At 37.4% G+C, this 21,038-nt stretch overlaps 1 protein-coding gene across 2 annotated transcripts; it reads left to right on the top strand.

Annotated features, from left to right (window-relative positions):
• Positions 1-6,372: 6,372 nt before the first annotated feature.
• Positions 6,373-19,693, top strand: LOC128094016 (gastric triacylglycerol lipase). Of its 2 annotated transcripts, none has more exons than XM_052712034.1 (9): positions 6,373-6,480; positions 7,038-7,155; positions 8,491-8,590; positions 9,620-9,729; positions 11,258-11,394; positions 15,630-15,776; positions 17,535-17,606; positions 18,053-18,124; positions 19,463-19,693. In XM_052712034.1, exons 1-9 carry the CDS (start codon positions 6,376-6,378, stop codon positions 19,691-19,693), a joined length of 1,092 nt encoding a protein of 363 aa, XP_052567994.1. In that variant the 5' UTR covers positions 6,373-6,375. The 2 variants fall into 2 exon arrangements, with proteins under 2 accessions (XP_052567994.1, XP_052567993.1); XM_052712033.1 differs by having other exon boundaries at positions 8,392-8,590.
• The last annotated feature ends 1,345 nt before the right edge of the window (positions 19,694-21,038 follow it).

The raw sequence follows: 21,038 nt of genomic DNA, 5'->3' as shown, positions 1-21,038 counted from the left end.
ATTGAAATGGTCTTAGGACAGTAAAACTTTTTGTTTCCAACTTGTTCTTAGTAATAAAGTATCATCTTTGCCCTTACAAATCTAGTGGCTGTCGATGACAATCAGGGCACACTGGAAGTGGAACCTTCGCATATAGAAATACATAAATACACTTACTATTTGATAATTCCAAATGTTTCCTTATTATTCAATATACTTCCAGTTAGCTGTATTGTGGAGATAAGTGTTAGATTATGGATTGACTTTTTTCCCCAAAAAATAATTATTCCTCACTATTTCTGCCAGATATTTAAGTACTAGCATGGAAATACAGAGGCTAAAACAGTTCACAGTGTTCAAACTCTAACCAGTAAATTTCAAAAAGACTGCAAGACATGACTCATGTGTTCTTAACATTCAGAGGTCACCATAAGCCTTTTAATCTAAGTCCAGCTGCAGAACCATTTGGATTGTAAGTTAGGCTCAAGGGCTTTTATATGTTTAAGCTTATGTTTATCTCTAATCAGTTATCATTTTTATTGTTTCCTAAATCACTTCTAATCATCAAGCCTTTGGCAAATGTTTGCATTAGTTAAAGGTTAACGATGAGGAGCCAATGTTATGTGCACTCAACTGTAATATTTGATTTTAAGGTTTGTCCTTTAATATCAGATGATGTCCAGATATTAAGGACCTATGATAATTTAATCAAAGAATGAACAATCTATTCGGGCCATTGTTGAAGTTTTGTATATAATGAGCAATTGCCCATTGGCCAATGAATGCAACCAGAGAAGCAGAATCCTGTTTTGGAGGACACTGTAAGTATGCTTGAGGATCAAAATTAACTGAAATCAGTCTGTTTTGTTCTTTACTTCAACTATCACAATATAAACATGTCCATTTAATTTATGTATTGAATTCTAGAATTTTTCTTCGTTATGTATAAATGAAATTCTTTATTACTAACTGGTAAATTTGTCTATCAGTGCCATAAATACTTACTGTGAGGATTTATTCTTTCATGTTGTCCTTTTGAAGTCAGCCTATTAACATCATAGAAAGCATTATTTTTGATATGATAGCATAGCATTATCCACCAACTGATATTAAATTAACCATTATTAGTAACATTGATCAACAGGCTACTAATCATTTCTTCAAATTATAACTCAAGAAAACAAAAGTTTGGTTTGCATTATAGAATGCATTGGGGAATTGTCCCCAGTTTGCCCCTTATAGATGCTACCTAAGATCATTCCAATGAAGCATTATAGTAGTGGAAAAGATACTCCTTAGAAACAGCCAGCACAGTTTTAAATACAGGGTGGGGTGCATTCCACATATTTGTGGGGTCTTGCTTTGTTCACCTGCAAAGTAAAGAACATAATGCCAAGTACTTAATAGGGATGTTTCAATTAAATGTTATAATAGCAATAATACTTGGTTATAATAATAGCAACAATACTTATGCTTACTTATTTACATAATGAATGCTTGTAGCACCAAGGAACAGACTCTTGTTAGCCCTGTTTTACGGAAAAGGAAAAAATTATGAAAATAGCTCACTTGCATGTTATATGTGTGAGCATACTATTGGATACATGACAGTTACTGATATTATCCTGGAATTTGATGTCAGATATTTTGAGGAATTTAATCATGCCTCAAGTTTTTCAGAACCTGTCTTGTATACTTCTGTTATTGGGCCATCCAATAACTCAAACCATTGGTAGAATGGCCTCATTTTAAAAAGGCAAATTACTTAATTGAGACAACAAATGCTAAAAAGAAACCATGAATTCTTTAATAGTCTGACAACCATTTGATTTGATGTTAAAGAGGTGATTGGTCTTTATAAATTGGTTTATCCCTTCATGAATTTCCATTGTACAGAGAAGCTTTAGTTAAATCTATTTCCAGAGACATCATTATATCCAATTTCAACACTAAGTGGCTAAATTCTCAGACCAGATGATTAGATTTAGGTCTTGGAATCTCTAGTTCAGCACCATGAAAGCCAGGAACTTTACAAAGTGTACTACATGAATAAATAATCATGCAGTATTTATTGAAATATTGACAGCAACTGACACCTGTAATAGTACTTTTTCATCAGGACCACCATCCTGCAAATAATGACATGGAGACTTCTTATCAATTATGAAAGCTCGGCCTTAGTTTAGGCTTGCTCCCAACTAGCTCTTATGACTTAAATTTATCTGCTTCTATTAATCTATGTTCTACCACGTGGCTTTTTTAAACATCTTTTCCATTTCTGTACACTTAACTTGTTCCATGTCTCCTGGCATTTCCTCCACACCTAGATTCTTCTTCCCAGTTTCTCTCTCTCTGCCCAGAAGTACTGCCTATATCTCCTTCCTATCTATCGATTATTCAGCTTTTTATTACACCAATCACAGCGATACATTTTCACACAGTGTACAAATATCCCACAATAGATACCTGATCCTCTTTCAAAGAACAACATTTGAAACAAATGATCCAAATTTTACAAATTCTCTACTGTACACAATTAAAATCTTTTCATATATGATCACCAAACTTGCTTCTAGCACACAGCATACACACACACACACACACACACACACACACACACACACACACACACACACACACACACAGAATGATTTCTGTAGCAGGAAGTTTAAATGGTCTTATTAATAAAATTAAACCCAGAGCCAGGTATTGGGGTGAATGCTGGAAGATCAGAGAAGCAGAACAAGCCACAGCTACCTCACCTCGCCAGTTCCTCAGCTGATCCTGTTTCCTCAGACTGGAAGCCTCTGAGTCCTTATCCAAATGAATCTCAGCTGAACTGCTGCTCAAAAGCCTGAAACTTAACCAGCCAAAAGCTTAACCAGCCAAATGCTTCTAGTTTCTGGTCTCCACGCCTTATATATCTTTCTGTTTTTGCCATCACTCCCTGGGATTAAAGGCTCACTTCTTGGGATTAAAGGCATATGTCACCATGCCTGGCTGTTTCCAATGTGGCCTTGAACTCACAGAGATCCAGAGGGATTTCTTCCTCTGGAATGCTGGGACTAAAGGTGTGTGCTACCACTGCCTATCCTCTATGTTTAATATTGTGACTGTCCTGTTCTCTGACCCCAGATAAGTTTATTAGGGTGCACAATATTTTGGGGAACACAATACCACCACAGATTTCAGACACACTAAAACGATCTTTGTTTAAAACTAGCCTGCATATGGCATCTCTTCAAACTTGAGAAAAATAATACTCTCTCTTATGTTTTTTTTTTCTTAACTTCAATGTGTGAATATTCTAGAATTGGTAGTTGGTTCTTACAACATTGAAGTAAGCTAAGATGGTCTGAGTATCATCCCTACTAAAAGATAAATGGCAATTACAATCACATAATCAAAAAAAGCATGTTGCAATGTTCCTTTCCAAAATCAAAGTTTATAATTTGAAATACTAATCAAAATACAAAAACGCAAGGAAGTAGAATCTATTCAGGTTTTATGAGTGATTAGATATAGCAAGATAGGATCATCAGTTTGGCTATTTGCAATCTAAAATTTTCACTCATTTATTATCAGCCTGCATTACTTTACAACTACATAAAAGATAACAACTTTGAAGACAAGTTATATGAAAGATCAATCATTTAAGTAGTAGAATAGATTCAGTCCTTTTGAAGTCATTGTTTTCTAAAACATAGGTTTTCGGTCTCATGCTTAAATATGAGATGATTCAACTAGTAAAGCCCTTATACTTTTTTTTAACAAATAATAATAGTAAATTACTTTTTGCTTTTAAATACTTCTGAAAAAGGTATCCAACCATGTAATACACTGCTGACTTATAATCTACCATATATAGTAATTTCAAAGAGATAATCTCAGTAGAAAATTGAAAGAGCTACAGTTTCTTAGAATTACACCCATGCATTATTCTATGACATTGTTTTGAGATGACATCATCTTTCAAATTCACATAGTGATTTCAAATCAGTAAGTAGTTATGAAGTGGCTATTATCAAATACCTTAACACAATGATAGTTGTATTTATTTCAGAGTGTATGTGACTGCCACAGAGCACATGTGGATGTCAGAGGACAGTTTTTGGAAATGGGTTCTCAGGATCAAATACAGGTCACCAGGCTTGCATAGCAAGGACTTTCATCCACTAAGCCATCTCTCCAGCCCCATAATGATAGCTTTGAATGTACATAATGTTAAAATTGATATAAAGTCATCCAATGCCCATATAACCATCTATGCTCAAAAGACAAGTTTGACCGAAGTCTTAAGCATACAGAATAATAAAACTATGCTTCACCTAACAGATGGAAGATTGTTTGCTGATTAAAATCCTGAGTTGGAAATGTTTTTAAAGAAAAAGAATCAGGACTGAGTAGATGGCTCAGCTCATTAAGTACTTGTCATGCACGGTTAAGGACCTGAGTTCTATCCCCAGAACTCAGTAAAATAGCTGGGCATGGTGATGCATGCTGATAATTCCAGAGCTGGGGGAGATGAGACAGGTGGATCCCTGGGGTTTTCTGACCAATGACCCAGCCTATTCAGCAAACTCCAGCCTAGTGAAAGACTCTGAATCCTGAGGAAAACATCCAAGTTGTCTTCTGTCTCTCTACACAGACTCATTTGAACACACACACACACACACACACACACACACACACACACACACACGCACGCATGCACGCACGCATGCACACATGCACACACACACGAGAGAGAGAGAAGAAACAATCACAGTTAAACTATGTCAAACATTAAGATAAATTTTCCTATAGATTACCTATATCTATACCTATTATCTATAAAGAGAGATTTACATCATTTTTTAAAAAACAAAAAAGGGGGAATTTCTGAGGGCCATGGAAGTATACAACAGGTGACAGCTACTATTTGGCTGGCCAATCCACCAGACAAATCAATCCCTGTTAGGGAGCCTCACTTGACAGAGTGTGGGGTCACTGACTATTACTGACCAGTTGTTTCTGTCTGTAATTTCTTGTATACTATTGTATTTCTTCCCTAAGAACTACTATAGGTGTTTTCCCGTTGCTTGTGCATTTATCTTGAGTAAATATTTCATCTTTGGGCACACATATAGTTATGGATGGTCAGGAAAATGACTTATGTTTAAGCTGTATAATTCTAATGAATAGAAATAATACCAAATTTTTTTTCTTTACTAACACAGGAAAGTAACAGTTTTCTCAGTCTCTAAGACAGCTAATTTTAGACTTTAGAAAAAATTCAAAATGGACTAATCTGCCCATACAGAAAATACACAAAGACTAGTTCCCAGTATTGCTGAATCAGGGTCAGAATTGAAGCAACTTTAGTAGACATAACCTCCTGTAATAACTGACTTATTGGCATGTAGTCTCAGCCTCAGTTTATGTTACAGGCTCTAGGTGCAGTCAACTGTTTACTTTCTGTCTGGGAACTATCACCAACTTACAGTTACATGCTTAGCCAAGCGTTGCACTGGCCAGTCAGCACAACCTTCCTAGCCTGAGAAAAACTGTATGACTTATCACGTGTTATAAGAAATAGGTCGCACCCTGAAAATGTAACATGTAATTGTGCAGAGTTTGGCTGTGAGGAGAGCAAGCGATGTGAAGGAATGGTTCAAGAGATGGGCAGAGGATAAGAGTGAATGTGTGAGTGTGTGCTGGTGTGTGTGCTAAGTGAGAGATGTAGCTGAATGGGCAGAGAGAAATTGTAACATACAATTGTCCAAAGTTGGGCAGAGAAGAAGTGTGAGAGTAAGATGAAAGAGTGAATGAATGAGAGAATGAGTTAGTAAAGAGTGAATAAATGCTGTAACCGTATGTGAAAGAATGTAACAGAGTAGAGAGAAGAAATGTGTAGATATATCTGTGCAAAAGAGGTATTTGGCTGTGTGGAGAATTTATGGAGAATGTAACAGTGTGAAATGTAACTTGGCTGTATGGAGAATGTAACCATGTGGAATGTATCTTGTGGAGACAGATTTTCAGAGAAAGAAATTTTTCTAGATGAAAAAGAGTAAGTTACCATCAGAAAGCATGTGTTTTCTTCTTTTACCCCTCAGATAGATAGAAACTAATTTCTAAATACCCTCAAATAGAAAAAGTCTAGCCCTCAGGTAAATAAAATTTTTTCTTAAACTCTTGCTGCCTTCGTGGATTCTTTTGCATACCCTGGTGGTAGCTGGAGGCTGGCCCCCCAAGCTACTGATAATCTCCCAGGTTTTGCTCAACAGACTATAATCGAACTCAATCATCCCTATACATCTCTTTTAAGTAAAATCGTCACAAACACTGAACGTTATGGAAGCACTGTGGGTTAACCACAATATAGCTTATCCTTTTGTTTCAGGGCAAACCAAGATGTGGCTGCTGTTGACAGTAACAAGTGTGATATCTACATTTGGAGGGACACATGGCTTACTGGGAAAACTGGCTCCTGAAAGTCCTGAAGCGAACATGAATATTGTGAGTTACTGAGGGATATTTGTAGCTAGAGTTTTCCTGCCTGGCCCACAGTCAGGACAAATCTCTGTCACCTGCCAGTCCCGCAGCATCTCAGACCCAACCAAGTAAACACAGAGACTTATATTGGTTACAAACTGTATGGCCGTGGCAGGCTTCTTGCTAACTGTTCTTACAGCTTAAATTAATCCATTTCCATTAATCTATACCTTGCCACATGGCTCATGGCTTACCGGCATCTTCACATGCTGTTTCTCATCATGGCAGCTGGCAGTGTCTCTCTGACTCAGCCTTCCACTTCCCAGCTTTATTCTCCTCTTTGTCCTGCCTATACTTCCTGCCTAGCCACTGGCCAATCAGTGATTTATTTATTGACCAATCAGAGCAACACATTTGACATACAGACCATCCCACAGCAGATATTGCTGGAATTAGAGTTACAATGGGTCTACACTTTTAGTGCTATTTTAATTTTTAGTTAAAATTCATTAAAAAATCTGTTAGATGCATTTTAAATTAGTTAAAACATAAAGTTTTTTTTTTTTAATTTTCCTTCTCAGAGCCAGATGATAAATTACTGGGGATATCCTAGTGAAGAGTATGATGTTATTACTGAAGATGGCTACATTCTGGGGATCTACAGAATTCCTTATGGGAAGAAAAATTCAGAGAATTTAGGTACAAACTCCCTCCATTCCCTCATAGTCTCTCTTTTCTTCCTTATCTTTTCCCCTTTCCTTCCTCCATCTCTCCATATATCCCCTATCTTTTTCTACTTCTTTTTCCCACCCTTTCTAAGGGTGAAATAAGTCCTGATCACTCTGGAAATGCAACACAACATTGTATTTCCAATCTTAAATAGATAGCAATCAAGTCAATGAGGCAGAGGAATGAGAAAGTGATCATGATAAAAATGCATTCCTGTTGTTATATACAGACTATTAAAGGCTTCTAACACAGCTAAAGAATTCAGGGACCATCACCACATTCTATTTTAGAACATCGCTGTCTTCAATTTCATACTATGTGAATTATTTATCAATAAAGATTTTATAAAATGTTAAAAAAAAGAAAGAAAGAAATCAGGGGCCATTTCTTTCAACACAGTAAGTAAGCTGAATCCCAGTGCATGAAAAAAGTTAACCAGCTTGTATTGTAGAGGGGAAGGTTGGGAGGCAGCAAGAAGTCTATTTCCTAAACAGATAAAGGTCATTTTATTTTGATGATATTGTTAAATTTTCATTTCTTTTTCTCATTACAAAAAATAGTGAAACATAACTTTATTACTCTTAACTTACATTTACACAGTGCTTAATTTCCTTAGACAATTCATGTAATATGTTTATTTATATATAACTGGCATATAACACAGTGAGCATATTTCATATATACAATATGACATGAGGATATAGCTAGCAGTACATTTGCCTAGCATATACAAGGTCCTGTGTTGATAAATATGAATGCAATAAATAAAAGTATAGTATTCACCAGAGTGATTGTTCAGTTGTTAAGAACCCTAGCTGCTCTTACATAGGACTTGGCTTCAATTCTCAGAAGCCACATGCTGGCTGCTCACAACTGTCTGTAACTCCTATTCCAGGAGATCAGATGCCATCTTCTGGTCACTGAAGACTCCTGCAAACATGTGGTGCTTATAAACTCATACAGGTTTACACAAATACATAGAAATAATAAATAAATAAATAAATAAATAAATAAATAAATAAATAAATAAATAAATAAATAAATAAATAAGATGTACAATTTGATCAATTTTGGCACATGAAACAAGCTTGAGAAAAAGAAAATTAGATGTCAAATACAACCTCAACAAAGTGAACATACTTAATTCTGACCACATGTCTACCACAAAGAATAAGTTCATAATATTTGAATAATCTTCTTCCCTAGGCCACAGACCTGTGGTGTTTTTGCAGCATGGTTTGCTAGCATCAGCCACAAACTGGATCGCAAATCTGCCCAACAACAGCCTGGCCTTCATTTTGGCAGACGCTGGCTATGATGTGTGGCTGGGGAACAGCCGAGGGAACACATGGTCCAGGAAAAATTTATATTATTCTCCAGACTCAGTTCAATTCTGGGCTTTCAGGTAAAGAAAGAGGATAATTCAAAATGGACATGTATTTGGACTCCACAAGCAGGGCCGTTGTCGCTTTCCATCCCAGCCGACTATACTCTAGGTAGGAGGTGAAAATCCATGTCATTCTAAACCAACATTTGAATCTTCTATATACCTCACTTCTAGGGTAGTTTTCCTTCCAGTTTGCTATTATCTCCATACTCAAGATCAAGAGATGCTTAAAAATGCTTTTCCAAGTAAAATTAACAACACGGCCAAAGGGAGGATGCAAGGCAACTCCCTGTGCCTAGAAAGGTCCACGGAGAGAAGCCAATAGACTGGGAAGGTGTCAGAACTGGGACTGGGAAGGTGTCAGAACTGGGAGGAAGGACAGTAACCTGCATCAGCATCAAAAGCCCAAAGTTCGGGCACAGGAAAATTATCAAAGGTACCCAACTCCTTCTTGTGCCCTACTCTTGGAGGTCAGAAGAGCATCTGGCTGATGTTGCTGAGGTACAGGAGTGCGTCAATGGTTCTGAGAGCTGATACGAAGCCCACGTGTACCTGGTGTAGCGAGTAAGAGGGAGACAGCGACACAAGACAGCACTAGTGATGTTGACAAGGACTGGGTGTGGAGAGGGTGTTGAAGTTCATTCTGTGCACAACAAGAAGCCACTAAAAATTGTTCGAGTTCTCATTTGTCTATCATTCTGGGTGATTTGAGAAGAATGTATTACAGGGATGGGACTCATATGAGACGGAGTTTTAATATAGAATACAAACGCTTATTAAATCTGCTATCCTATTTCAGGTATGAAAATAATTCTCACTCACAGATACTATCTTGTTTAGATTGGATTGCAGCCATTTGTTATGCATTATTTGAAAAAGATGACCTTTGCTTACAAGCAACCCCCCACCAGAGGCACCTGGCATTGACATAAAGTGTCTCATTTTTCTATTTCTCAAGTAGAAATAGAGTTTTCTCAATAAATATGCTTGAGTTTTAGAAACTATAACAAGAAAATACATTTTGTTTGATTTTCTTTTTCCTTACAGCTTTGATGAAATGGCTAAATATGACCTTCCAGCCACAATAGACTTCATTGTACAGAAAACTGGACAAGAGAAGTTGCACTATGTTGGTCATTCTCAGGGCACCACTATTGGTGAGTAAAAACACAGAGACTAGATACAGTTCCTATACCACTGCTCAGTAGCATAGCCACTGCTATGCAACTTTATAAAATGCAATATCCATTGCAATCCAGTGATATAAGGACTGGAGAAGGACAAATCAAGCAGTGGAATAAATAACTCAAGCAAGCAGCGTGAGTGTTCATCAATAGTCCAATAGAATGGCTCCAATACCAGTCCAAGTCACCTGACTCTCAAGGCAGCATGTTCCAGCTTCCTAGTTAAATTTGTTCTTTTCATTTCATCTTTTTTTTTTAATAGAAACCAGATCATTTGCCCAAATAACATACCAAAGAAGATAAATTAAAGTCTCTGCCTTTATATTACTTAAATGGGTGAGGGGGCAGAAAAGTAACAGATTAAAAGTACCATAGAGTACAACAAACCATGGTAATGCCATGGGAAATATACCTCACGGAGGATTTTAGGGAGTTTCAGAGGACTTTTGAAGCTATTTTCAACAGAGAAATCCTGCAAACACCCTTTGAATAAAGACGTAGAAGAGTCATGTGCATGTGTGGTAGCCTGATGTTCTAAGGAGGGAGAACAGCAAATATATCCAAAGATGAATAACAAGTTCAGGGAACAGCAGTGAAACTGGTCATCATGGCAATGAGTCAGAGTAAGAGACAATGAGAGAGAAATAGAGTGTGATGACATTGCAGCAACTTGGAAGAACAGAATGTTCAGGGTTCTTTAAATATTATAAGGACATCAGCCTTTAATATCAGTAAAAAGGAAATCTTAAAGGAGAGGCGAGGTCTTAGCACATGCTTGAGTTATTCCTTCATTTACCAGATGAGAGTTCTGTGATAGAGGAAACAAAGTCAGAGGTAGTCATACTGATGTGGAAGGGCAGCCCAGAATTCTGGAATCCAAAAGGAGGATGTGTTTACTACTTAACAAAAGCTATGTGAAACGAAGTCTGAGAGGTAGTTGTTGGAATTACCTTCCTAGAAATCATAGGCATCTTTGTTGTTGCTGTTGGTGGTTTTTTTGAAACAAGGCTGTCCTGTGTAGCTCAGACTGATTCCAAACTCCTGACCCTCTTGACTCAGCCTCAGGAGTGTTGAGATTGCCGGCATCTGCCAATAACTGTGCCTGGTGTAGGGGGCTCTCATATCATTAACTTTCTGTGGCACAGATAGTAATATAACTTAGTGATTTGTCACTAACAGGTTATAAAATTATTGAATTGAGATGTAATGCAACAGTTTCCTTACAGCTTATCAAGATAAGTAAAACTGCTTGCGTTGACAGTGAATTACTCCACTCTGTCTCTATCTTGAGTTAACTGAAGACTGAACTTCTTAATTCTTGTTCATTAGTGGATATTTAAAGTGCCATCACTATGCTTACACTATCTCGAAAAACTAATGTGCCAGTTTCACAGCTTGCTTCATATGGCATTTTAGCAAGTCCAAAATAATATCACACTTGTGAAAACAGAACAGCACACACATGCACACACCTTCTTACTCATGGTCTGTTCTATTTCAGGTTTTATTGCCTTTTCTACCATGCCTGAACTGGCTAAAAGAATCAAGACATTTTATGCATTAGCTCCAGTTGCTACTGTGACATACGCACAAAGCCCTTTGAAAAAGCTTTCAGTTATTCCTACATTTCTTTTCAAGGTATGTGATTCTACTTAAGGTATCCAGTTGCTATTGGATTTCAAAATGAACAAAGTAAATCTATGTTCCTTAGGGATGAACATATTCATATCAGCAAACGAAATTGTATGTGTTTATATTATCTCTCTCATGGTGTTAAAATGTATTGATTCCCTCTTGCCTCTGAGATCCCCATTTATTACTTTGGTTTTGATCAGCATAGGGTGGGTTGTCAATGCCATAAGTGTTTTGCTTTTTCAAGGGTGTTTCACTGTCCAAGCATTCTACACACCTGTGTCAAGGTAGCAGTTCCACCTCCACAATAGGAAATGGAGTGTTAAAAGCAGAGAAAAGTAGGTAGGGCCATAGAAACTTGGAAGAGGAGGAAAAGAAGGGAGAGAAGGGAAGGAAAAAATAAAGCAAGGGAATCAACAAATGAACAAAGTAAATACTGTGTAACCTCCAATTAAAGGCTCTTGGTCTGCCTAAGAACTCTTGTCCCAAGCAATGGAAATTTCATAGGACAGTAGTATGGACTTGAATAGACCATAAATATTTAGTGCCTATTGAACAGGTACATATAGCAATGAAATAATAGCACTTTCCTATTCAAATGTTTAATGCCCTACTTTTCTTGCACTTAAGCCAACACATGCAGACACACCTGCACATTTGCACAATTTCCTTTATAAGAATGGTTCAGTCTGAGACTATAAGTACAGTACAGTAATTATATCTTTCTCTTTAGTATTGTATTGACCATTCACTTTCACTCTAAATTAGCATGCACACCTAAAGCCAAAAACACTGCCTACAGTCAAATGTATTAACAAAGCTTTTATGCAAAACCTGAAGCGTTGAGATGACTGCGACCATTTCCTGCTGCACTGAGCCTCTTAGTTCCCACTTATGCTCAAATTATCAGGTAGCAAGAACAGAGAAACTGAAAAGAGAAGACATATAGACCTTAAATCACAGGCATGAAACAGAATTGCGGGTATAATCTAGTACTAATTAGTCTGAAACACTATTTCCTAGCCATGTTTCCTTGGGTATAAAATTGAGAAAGCAAAATGTCTCAAACCTCAACACACCTGAGTCTAAAGATTTTCCTAGAGATATCTCTCTGAGTCCCCATTTTTTTCCTCCTGATCTCATAATTTATTACTCAAATCACACATGTTGATATGTAATTATGACAGTCTGCCATGTTATTTCAGGTTTGATTCCATAATTTTTATTACTCCGGCTGACTTATAATTCATTGTGTCTTCTACTTGCTCCAAGAGGCTATATAGTTCTCAATTCAGTAATACACACTGAATGTTATATCTGCTCTTTCCATTTCACAATTTCATTGAGAGAATTAAATGAAAGAGGGGGTAAAATATCTCAATGAGTACATTGCTGCCAAGTATGATAACCTAAGTCCAATTACTGGGACACACGTGGTGGGAGGAGAGAACGACAGATTCCCACAGGTTGTCCTCTAATCTCCACACACCTTCTGTAGCACATATGTACCCCTCCATCCCCCCACACACATAATGAATATTTTATTTTATTTTTGAGAATATTATAGCATCATTTCCCCCTTCCCTTTTCTCTCTCCAAACACTTCCACATATCCCTCCTTGATCTCTTTCAAATTCATGACCTCTTTTTTCATTAACTGTTGCAACACACATATACACACATTCACATACCTATATATTCCTAATATAACCTGTTCAATCTGTATAGTGATATTTGTATATGTATTTTTCAGGGATGACCATTTGGAATTGGATAAACAATTGGTTTCTGCTTCCCTAGGAAAGGCTACCTCTCTAGTTATCAGCTTTTCTTAGTTGCCTATAGTTCCTTGTGTAGGATTGAGGCCTCATAGTCTTTCCTCCTGTCCACATTAGCATGCCTCATGGTGTCATCCTTGTCCAGCTCATGTTTAGGAGTCACGCTGGTGAGACTTTGTGAATGTAGCTTCTGGCACGACAAGGATCCACAGTGTCACAGCAAACTCTCTGGCAATCTGGCTCTTATAGTCTTTCTGCCTCTCTTCCACAGTTCTCTGAATCTTAGGTGTGGGATTGTATTATAGATGTACCAGTTGAGATTTGACTGCACAACTCTGCATTTTGACTGATTGTAGTTTTCTGTAATGATCTCTTGCCTGTTGCAAAGAGAAGTTTCCTTTATGAGGGGTGAGGACTACACTTACCTGTGGGCATAAAGGCAAAATATTTAGAATGTAGTTAGGGATTATGCTGGTTTAGCAAAGTGGTAGTTGTAGGTTCTCCTCCAAAATTCATGACTTTACTATGTCTGGGGAGTGAGATAGCTTTCTTGTATCCGAATGATTTGCTTTTGTTGAGTGGGTCTTAAGTCCAATTAGAGAGCTGTTCTTTACCATCATGGTCTGTGTGTGACTACTGCATCCTTAGGGTTATCTCACCATGCTGGTCATTGTTGTGGTTCATAGGTGTCATAGCTGATTAGAACTGTTAGAAGTTTGCATGATGCCTTCTGGGACCATGAAAGCTAGTTCTCCAGGAGGAGGCATTTCAGTCAGTTCCAGCTCAGGGGTCTCCAGGTCCTATGTCTGAATCGCATGGTGTTTTCAATAGTAGGATCTTACCTTCCACCTGTGGTGGGCAACCAAGGGCAATAGCAATAGTCTATAATGTTTTGGAAGTCTCTTGGACAATCCTGATCAACAACTTCAACCAATCAAATGAGAGCTTCTCGTGCTTGTTGTTGGGGTTTTTGTTAGAAGGTCTTTGGCTCTTGGAGAGAGTGTTATCAGTCCAGATGAGAAATTTTCATTTAATCTCTATATGTATATTTATATAAAAAGTTTCATGTGTTGTAATTTTTTGGTTGATAGTTAACAGTAAAATTCCTCATGACTTTTTCAGATATTGTTGATGTTATTTTACCCTCCTTCCCCTTCTTCTGCAATTATCTCCATTCTCCTCCTTAATTAGAGCCCATTCTTTATCTCATTGCCACAATCAGATCACTTGTACCCTAATATTCCTGTCTTTATTGTCCCCCAACTTACCCACCCTGGCAATGGCCACTTTTTACCTTCCTGGTTTCATTGTTGCTCTAGGATATGTACTAACATATCTAAAGATTTGGAGCTCAGAGCCTCGAAGAAAGAGAACACGGGACATTTGTCTTTCTGAGTCTGGGTTACCTCACTCTATATGGTCTTTTCTAGTTCTATCTATGTACTGCAAAGTTCATGATTTCTTTTTTCTTTACAGTTGAATAGTAGTCCATATTGTATGTGCTTTGCTTTTTTATTATCCATTCATCAGCTGAAGGACATTTAGATTGTTTCCACTTCCTAGCTACTGTGAATACAGCAGCAATGAACATGGTTGAGCAAGTGTCTCTAGAGTATGATGTGGAGTCCTCTGTGTACATGCCAATGAGTGGTATAGAGAGGTAGATTTATTTTTAGCTTGTTGAGAATTCTCCACAGTGATTTCCTGAGTGGCTTCACAAGTTTGCAATGCTCTCAACAGGGAGTGTGGGGCTTCCCTACACTCCCCTCAGGAATTGTTGTGTGTTGTTTTGTTGGTCTTTGCCATTCTGACTGGGGTAAGATGAAATCTCAAAGTTGTTTTGATTTGCATTTCTCTAATTGTTAGAGACAATGAACATTTTTTGAGGTATTTCTTAGCTACCATGTTTTTTGTTTGTTTGTTTGTTTTGTTTGTTTGTTTTGTTTTGAGAACTCTCTGTTCAGGTTCTGTGTCCATTTTTTTGAATGGGTTGCTTTTTTGTTTTGTTGTCCTTTATATGATCTGGATATTAATTCTTTGCCAGAGGTATAACTAGCAAAGATTATTTTCCATTCTGTGGCTTCCTCTTTGCCTAGTTAATTCTTTCTTTAGCTGTGCAGAAGCTTTTTAGTTTTATGAGATCCCACTTGTCAAGTGTTGGCTTTCTTAGGCTGAATCTCCTTCAGAACATCCTTCACTATACCTACATCATATATGGTACTGTCTATGCTTTCTTCTAGAAGTTTCACTGTTTCAGGCTTCACACTTATGTCTGATCTGTTTGTAATTGATTTTTGTACATGGTGATAGATACAGGTCTAAAGAACAGGAAACTCCTAAAACAACTTATAAAACTAAACAAAAATACAAGTATAATCACACCTGAATGAGTGGCTTCATCAATTAAGTAGGCTTTCTACAGCTTGGCTGTTGCCATGTTCTAATGATGCTTTTATTTTTCAGATGATATTTGGTGACAAAATATTCATGCCACACAACTTCTTTGATCAATTTCTCGGTACTGAAGTGTGCTCCCGGGAGCTGCTCGACCGTCTCTGCAGTAACGCTTTATTCATCATGTGTGGATTTGACAGGCAGAACTTGAATGTGGTGTGTATGCATTGTGACCTCCATTCAAGAAACTCTTTCCAAATGCTTTTGACTGCTTTATCATCACTTAGACATGGTATTTCACAAGAACTAAGAGTCATCTTACAATTGTGCCCACAGCACTACGGTAGACCTCAGAGAAATCACAAAGCTCATTGCAATTTCATCTCTGGTTCTCATTCAAAACTGTTGGCTGGCATGGCATTTACCTTCTGTGACAGAAGGGAATGGACCTTATTGGGCAGGCTCTGCTGAAGAACAATGCATAGTGATCAAATCAGTGTCATAGATGCTTTTAATGCTGCTGGTCAAATCCATTGATTTTGTAAAACTCATTGCAGTGAAGCTGTGTAACAGCTTATCCATATCCTGACCTGCATTTTTATTCTCTGAGTTGGAGTTCTAAAATTTTCATGAGAAAATCTAATATCATGAGGTCCATAAACATATGGATTCATATCAGCCTAATTTACATCCTACTTTTGGAACTGATTTAAACTCCTGTATTGGTTTACACACACACACACACACACACACACACACACACACACACACACACACACACTATTCTAAAGTTCAAATTAGCTGAAATATTTAATACAGATAGAATATAACATAAAGCACATAACAATGATCATAGCGTACACACATACATTACTATTCCACATGCACATACTTCTGCTGGTTTTTGCTTTCTTTCATTTTGCTTTGTGGTACTAAGGGTAGAACTTAGGAATTTTAGGACCAGGTTCACCACTGAAGTATATTGTCAGTATTTTTTAAATAGAATTTTTTTGGGGAGATAGGATCTTGCTAAGTTTCCCAGTCATTCTACAGCCAAGGGAGGGCTTTAACCAGAGATCTTCTTGACTCAGCCTCCAAGTAGCTGCAATTACAGGGCTATCCTGACTAATTTAAACCTTTGAACTCCTAAAAAATTAATTTTATTGTGAAAATGTAGTATACTAATTTCTGTACTCATTGGGAACATAGTAGTGAAACTTGGCTACTGTCACCACGGAGACTAAGGAATTTCAGTTGTCTTTCTCAGGACCAGTGATCCACCTATGGATGGATAAGTGCATCTACATTTGTTTATGTTTTTCCTTTATGTTCCTTTTATGGTGGTAAGGGACTCCTTCTTCTTTTCAATTTGAGGCTATTTCTCATTATGGATGAGGAAGGTAGCAGAGCATCCTGTCCTTATTCCGCCAAAAACAAACAGCAAACAAAAAACAACAACAACAAGACCCAGATTGATTCTTGTGTTATATCTATAAGAGTCTTCAGAGAAAGATAACAGTAAAATAAGGATGCAGAGAACAAACAAAAGTAGAGCTTGTCTTCCTCATGCTGTTTATATGGAGGGAGGTCTCAGTCTCTTTGATGGCAGTTGACTTACTCCACAGTCTAAGACCCCTTGTTCAATTGGCCTACACAATCTGGGAATGGAACCTCAGAACACTAATGAGTCTGAGCAAAGTGATTTAGAGGTCAGATAAAATACTATAATTAAATATATACAATAGTTATCATATATATGTGTGTGTATGTGTACAATTATTTAATATATATTAAAATCATGCAAAGCAAGGAACTCGTGTATAATATTTAATCTCTTGCACTCTGATACTAAATAGAAAGTTGAGAATTTAAGTTCAGAAATTAGATAAAACTTTCTGGCCTCATACTGACGGTCACTTTTCAGAAAACAAATATATCTAAGCCTATGTGTATATGTGTGTGTTTGACTTCTAGAGTCGATTCGATGTGTATCTAGGGCATAATCCAGCAGGAACATCCGTTCAAGACATCCTCCACTGGGCCCAGGTATCATTATTAAATGCTGTTAACATTCATTTTGTGACATTGAACCTTTGTACTTAACCTAAAGTACATTCTTAAGATGTTCCTGACAGGCAATTCTTCTGTATATGTCAACCTACAAAAATAACTCGTAACCCATGTGCATGAAAATCTTAGGAAAACACGTGCTTTGAGTAACAAAGAAATAATTACTTTTATAATTTGCCATGCAAAAAAAATTGAAACAAACCTGAATTTCCATTCACATATGCTCTGTATTGAACATCACATATCCTAGATGGTTAGTAATTATTTAGAACAAGAAAATATATTCTCAGTAATTACAAAGAATTGAAAATGAGATATTTGGAGGTTGAATTGCTTTCAAGTGGGTTATGAGAGCTTTTTACCTAATTAATTTTAATTCCTTCTAATTTTTTATTTAATTGTTATCTTTATATTTTCATTAGGTTGCCAGATCTAAGAAATTTCAAGCCTTTAACTGGGGAAGCCCATCCCTGAACCTGTTACACTACAATCAGGTAAGTTTCTTGAGATTCAAATTGCTCACAATTTAAAAGACAGAGACATAAAGGTTTGGAAAGAAAAGTATGATATTGGGTATCCATTTTTCAAAGTAATGCTGCTATCCAGTTTCCCAACTACCATGCTCTGGAAATGGACCCTCAGAGTAAAGTCAGGTCCCATTCAAAGACTTTCCACAAATTAACAGTATGGCCCTGCCTCTTCACAATACATACTTTTTAAAGTGGAACAGGCTGAAATAAGTTAACAGTTGTGGCCATTCATGAGATTAAGTGGTTTTCTCATATATCAGCCTCTCCCTTTGGACAACCAGATGAATGATTTTATGAAACATATTTCCACATAAAAGAAAACGGTGGTGTGTTTTCAGGTCAAAGACAGACACAGTTTTGAACATGAAAATGCCTTGTAATCCTCACACATGCTATGGTACAAAGGATTCAGAGCCTGGAGTTGGTGTAATTGGTGGTCAATACAAATTTGCACAATAATTCAGAGTAGGAAATTATTGACAGGATATGAAAGGATATCTGTAACCCTTTGCTCTGGGCAAACTCTCAGGTTACCATTGGCTAATTTTGAGCAAGGCAAGTCCCCAATGTTAGTTTGTTACCCACTTATTCCTATTTAAACTTGCCCAATTTTTCTCCACAAGTGGTAGATAAATAACCCTAATTTTCAATCTGCCACAGTCGTGATCTAGTCAAATCTTTGCTGAGGTGATGGATCAGTGGGTAAAGTGTTTGCTATGTAAGCCCAGTTTGTAATCACTTCAGTGTGCCCCTATTAGGAGGGAGGCAGAGACAGGAGAATTACCAGGAGGTTATTGGCCAGCTGGCCTGGTATATCCACCAGGGTATGATGGATGGCAAGGACAGCATGAAAGCTGTATTCTAACTTCCACATTTACACAATGGTTTGCATGTATCCATCCCATATACACACATAAGAATCTAGTTAAATCCTCTTCCTTCAACTGAACTGAAAACTAGGTTTTTAATTGGTATGAATTGTCATCTAAAGCCCAACCATTTAGATCATAGTTTAGAACCAGCAGCATCAGCATCACTGTTGAGTGTGATGAGATCGCTGACTTTCCTCCCAGATCTGCTGAGTCAGTCTTCATTTTAACGAGAGTCCTAGATGATTGACAGACCTATTAGGAGTTGAGAAACATTGACCCAAGCTATGATATGTTCACTTTACTCTGTGGGCAATGGTGATTTTTCTTGACGCAATCATGAGAATTCATTTGGAACTAGCACACAATTGACACTGGTTCTGTCTGAAGTATGGTTGCCTCAATTTCACTTCTTTCACCTGTCATGTTTTAGAAAACGCCTCCTGAATATGATGTGTCAGCCATGACTGTGCCAATTGCAGTGTGGAATGGTGGCCATGACATCCTGGCTGATCCCCGAGATGTTGACATGCTGCTTCCCAAACTCCCCAACCTGATTTACCATAAAGAGGTTCTTCCTTACAATCATCTTGACTTTATCTGGGCAATGAATGCTCCTCAAGAGGTCTACAATGAGATGATTTCCATAATGGAAAAAGATTGAAAGAATTATCTACATGCACTCCAAAATCCTTTCTTCTTTCATACACAGTTTTCTAGTGTTTAAAATGAATACTTATTGATATAATTTTGACTTTAGAAATACATATGCATCAACAAAGTTCTCATTTGTCAGTTTTTTATTTAAAGAGATACAGCACCTCATTTGGAAGCTTATATTAGAAACAACTGAGAGAATACATTTCTGGGGCATGGTGAAAAATTTTTTTTCTTTAGATCATCCCAAATTGATGTAGTGCAGATTAGGAAGAGCCATTCTGAAGAGCCTTCAGAATCCTGAAACTGAATGATGACTTTTCTCATGTGCCTGACAGTGATCAAATCACTCCCAATCACCATTCATGATCACTGCCTGTCTGCATACTGAAAATATCAAGTACCTTTTTTTTTTTTTTGAGACGCATAAGAAATCCAACTGTACTGAATATGGGTGAGGAAGCAAGAGACAGCCCCAGTGTAAATTCAGGAAGCTGGGAGGTGTACGGTGTGCTTTCATTACCCCAGACTTCAGCCACAAAGCAGTCACCAGTCAACAAAACTGTTCTAAAGGCCAGTGGCAAAGTACTGGGAACTACAAGAAGATGTAGAAACATTTCCAGTGACATATGAACCAAAATGGACATCTGCCACAGGTTGGTGAAAAATAAAAAAGGCCTTAAACTTGGAAAATATCCCCAAAACACCCCCAGCTTAGGAGTTTTATTAACACACTCCAAATTTCAATGTGAATTCAGATTCTTTGTAACCAAGCATTGTGATTTCTATTTTTTTTTGTTCAGAGTATGGTTAAATGGGCGAGATATAAATTAGGCTAATTTGTTGCCTACATAATGAAGAAAAGACAGAAAGCCTTCACAAAAATGTCCACTTTTGTTGTGTTGTGCAGCCCCATGCTTCTTGCTAGGTCTCTTGAAGATTTCTTATTTACATTACATTTCTCCTTCATTCTTATCATGGAAGAAATTTGTAAGAGAGGATCACTTAGGAGCCTTTAAAATTTCAGTGAAAGTTGCCACATCACCAAAGTGACACAAGGCTCTCATCGAATAGTCACTAATAAATATTTGTGGTGGGACAATCAGTTAAGGACCAAATATAACATCAACACCATCTCGAGAAAGCACAACCATGGCATTTTTCAAGTTTCTGGCATCCCCCACTAACTGCCTTTCTTTTAGTCTATGTCTAGCAGAGGTGGGCAGTTTGGCTCTTGCTCTCTGAACAGAGGTAGATGTCACTGTAGCTGCTTCCATGGCAGCTCAGTTTCACTCTCTCATTTGCTACTCTGAACTGTGGGCAGAGCCGCCAGTGTTGGGGGGTTTATTCAC

This window comes from Peromyscus californicus, unplaced genomic scaffold, assembly GCF_007827085.1.
Source record: "Peromyscus californicus insignis strain IS unplaced genomic scaffold, ASM782708v3 Scaffold_4__1_contigs__length_199733344, whole genome shotgun sequence".
NCBI classification, from domain to species: Eukaryota; Metazoa; Chordata; class Mammalia; order Rodentia; family Cricetidae; genus Peromyscus; species Peromyscus californicus.
The sequence above is the reverse complement of the archived record's forward strand: the minus strand, read 5'-3'. Positions and strand labels throughout refer to the sequence as shown.

Bases quoted from the DNA above. Each gene is read 5' to 3' on its own strand.
- LOC128094016 (XM_052712033.1), top strand. From the start codon at position 6,376: ATGTGGCTGCTGTTGACAGTAACAAGTGTGATATCTACATTTGGAGGG. The intron at 11,395-15,629 runs GTATGTGATTCT...TTTATTTTTCAG, and splicing joins TTCCTACATTTCTTTTCAAG to ATGATATTTGGTGACAAAAT. The intron at 15,777-17,534 runs GTGTGTATGCAT...TTTGACTTCTAG, and splicing joins ACAGGCAGAACTTGAATGTG to AGTCGATTCGATGTGTATCT.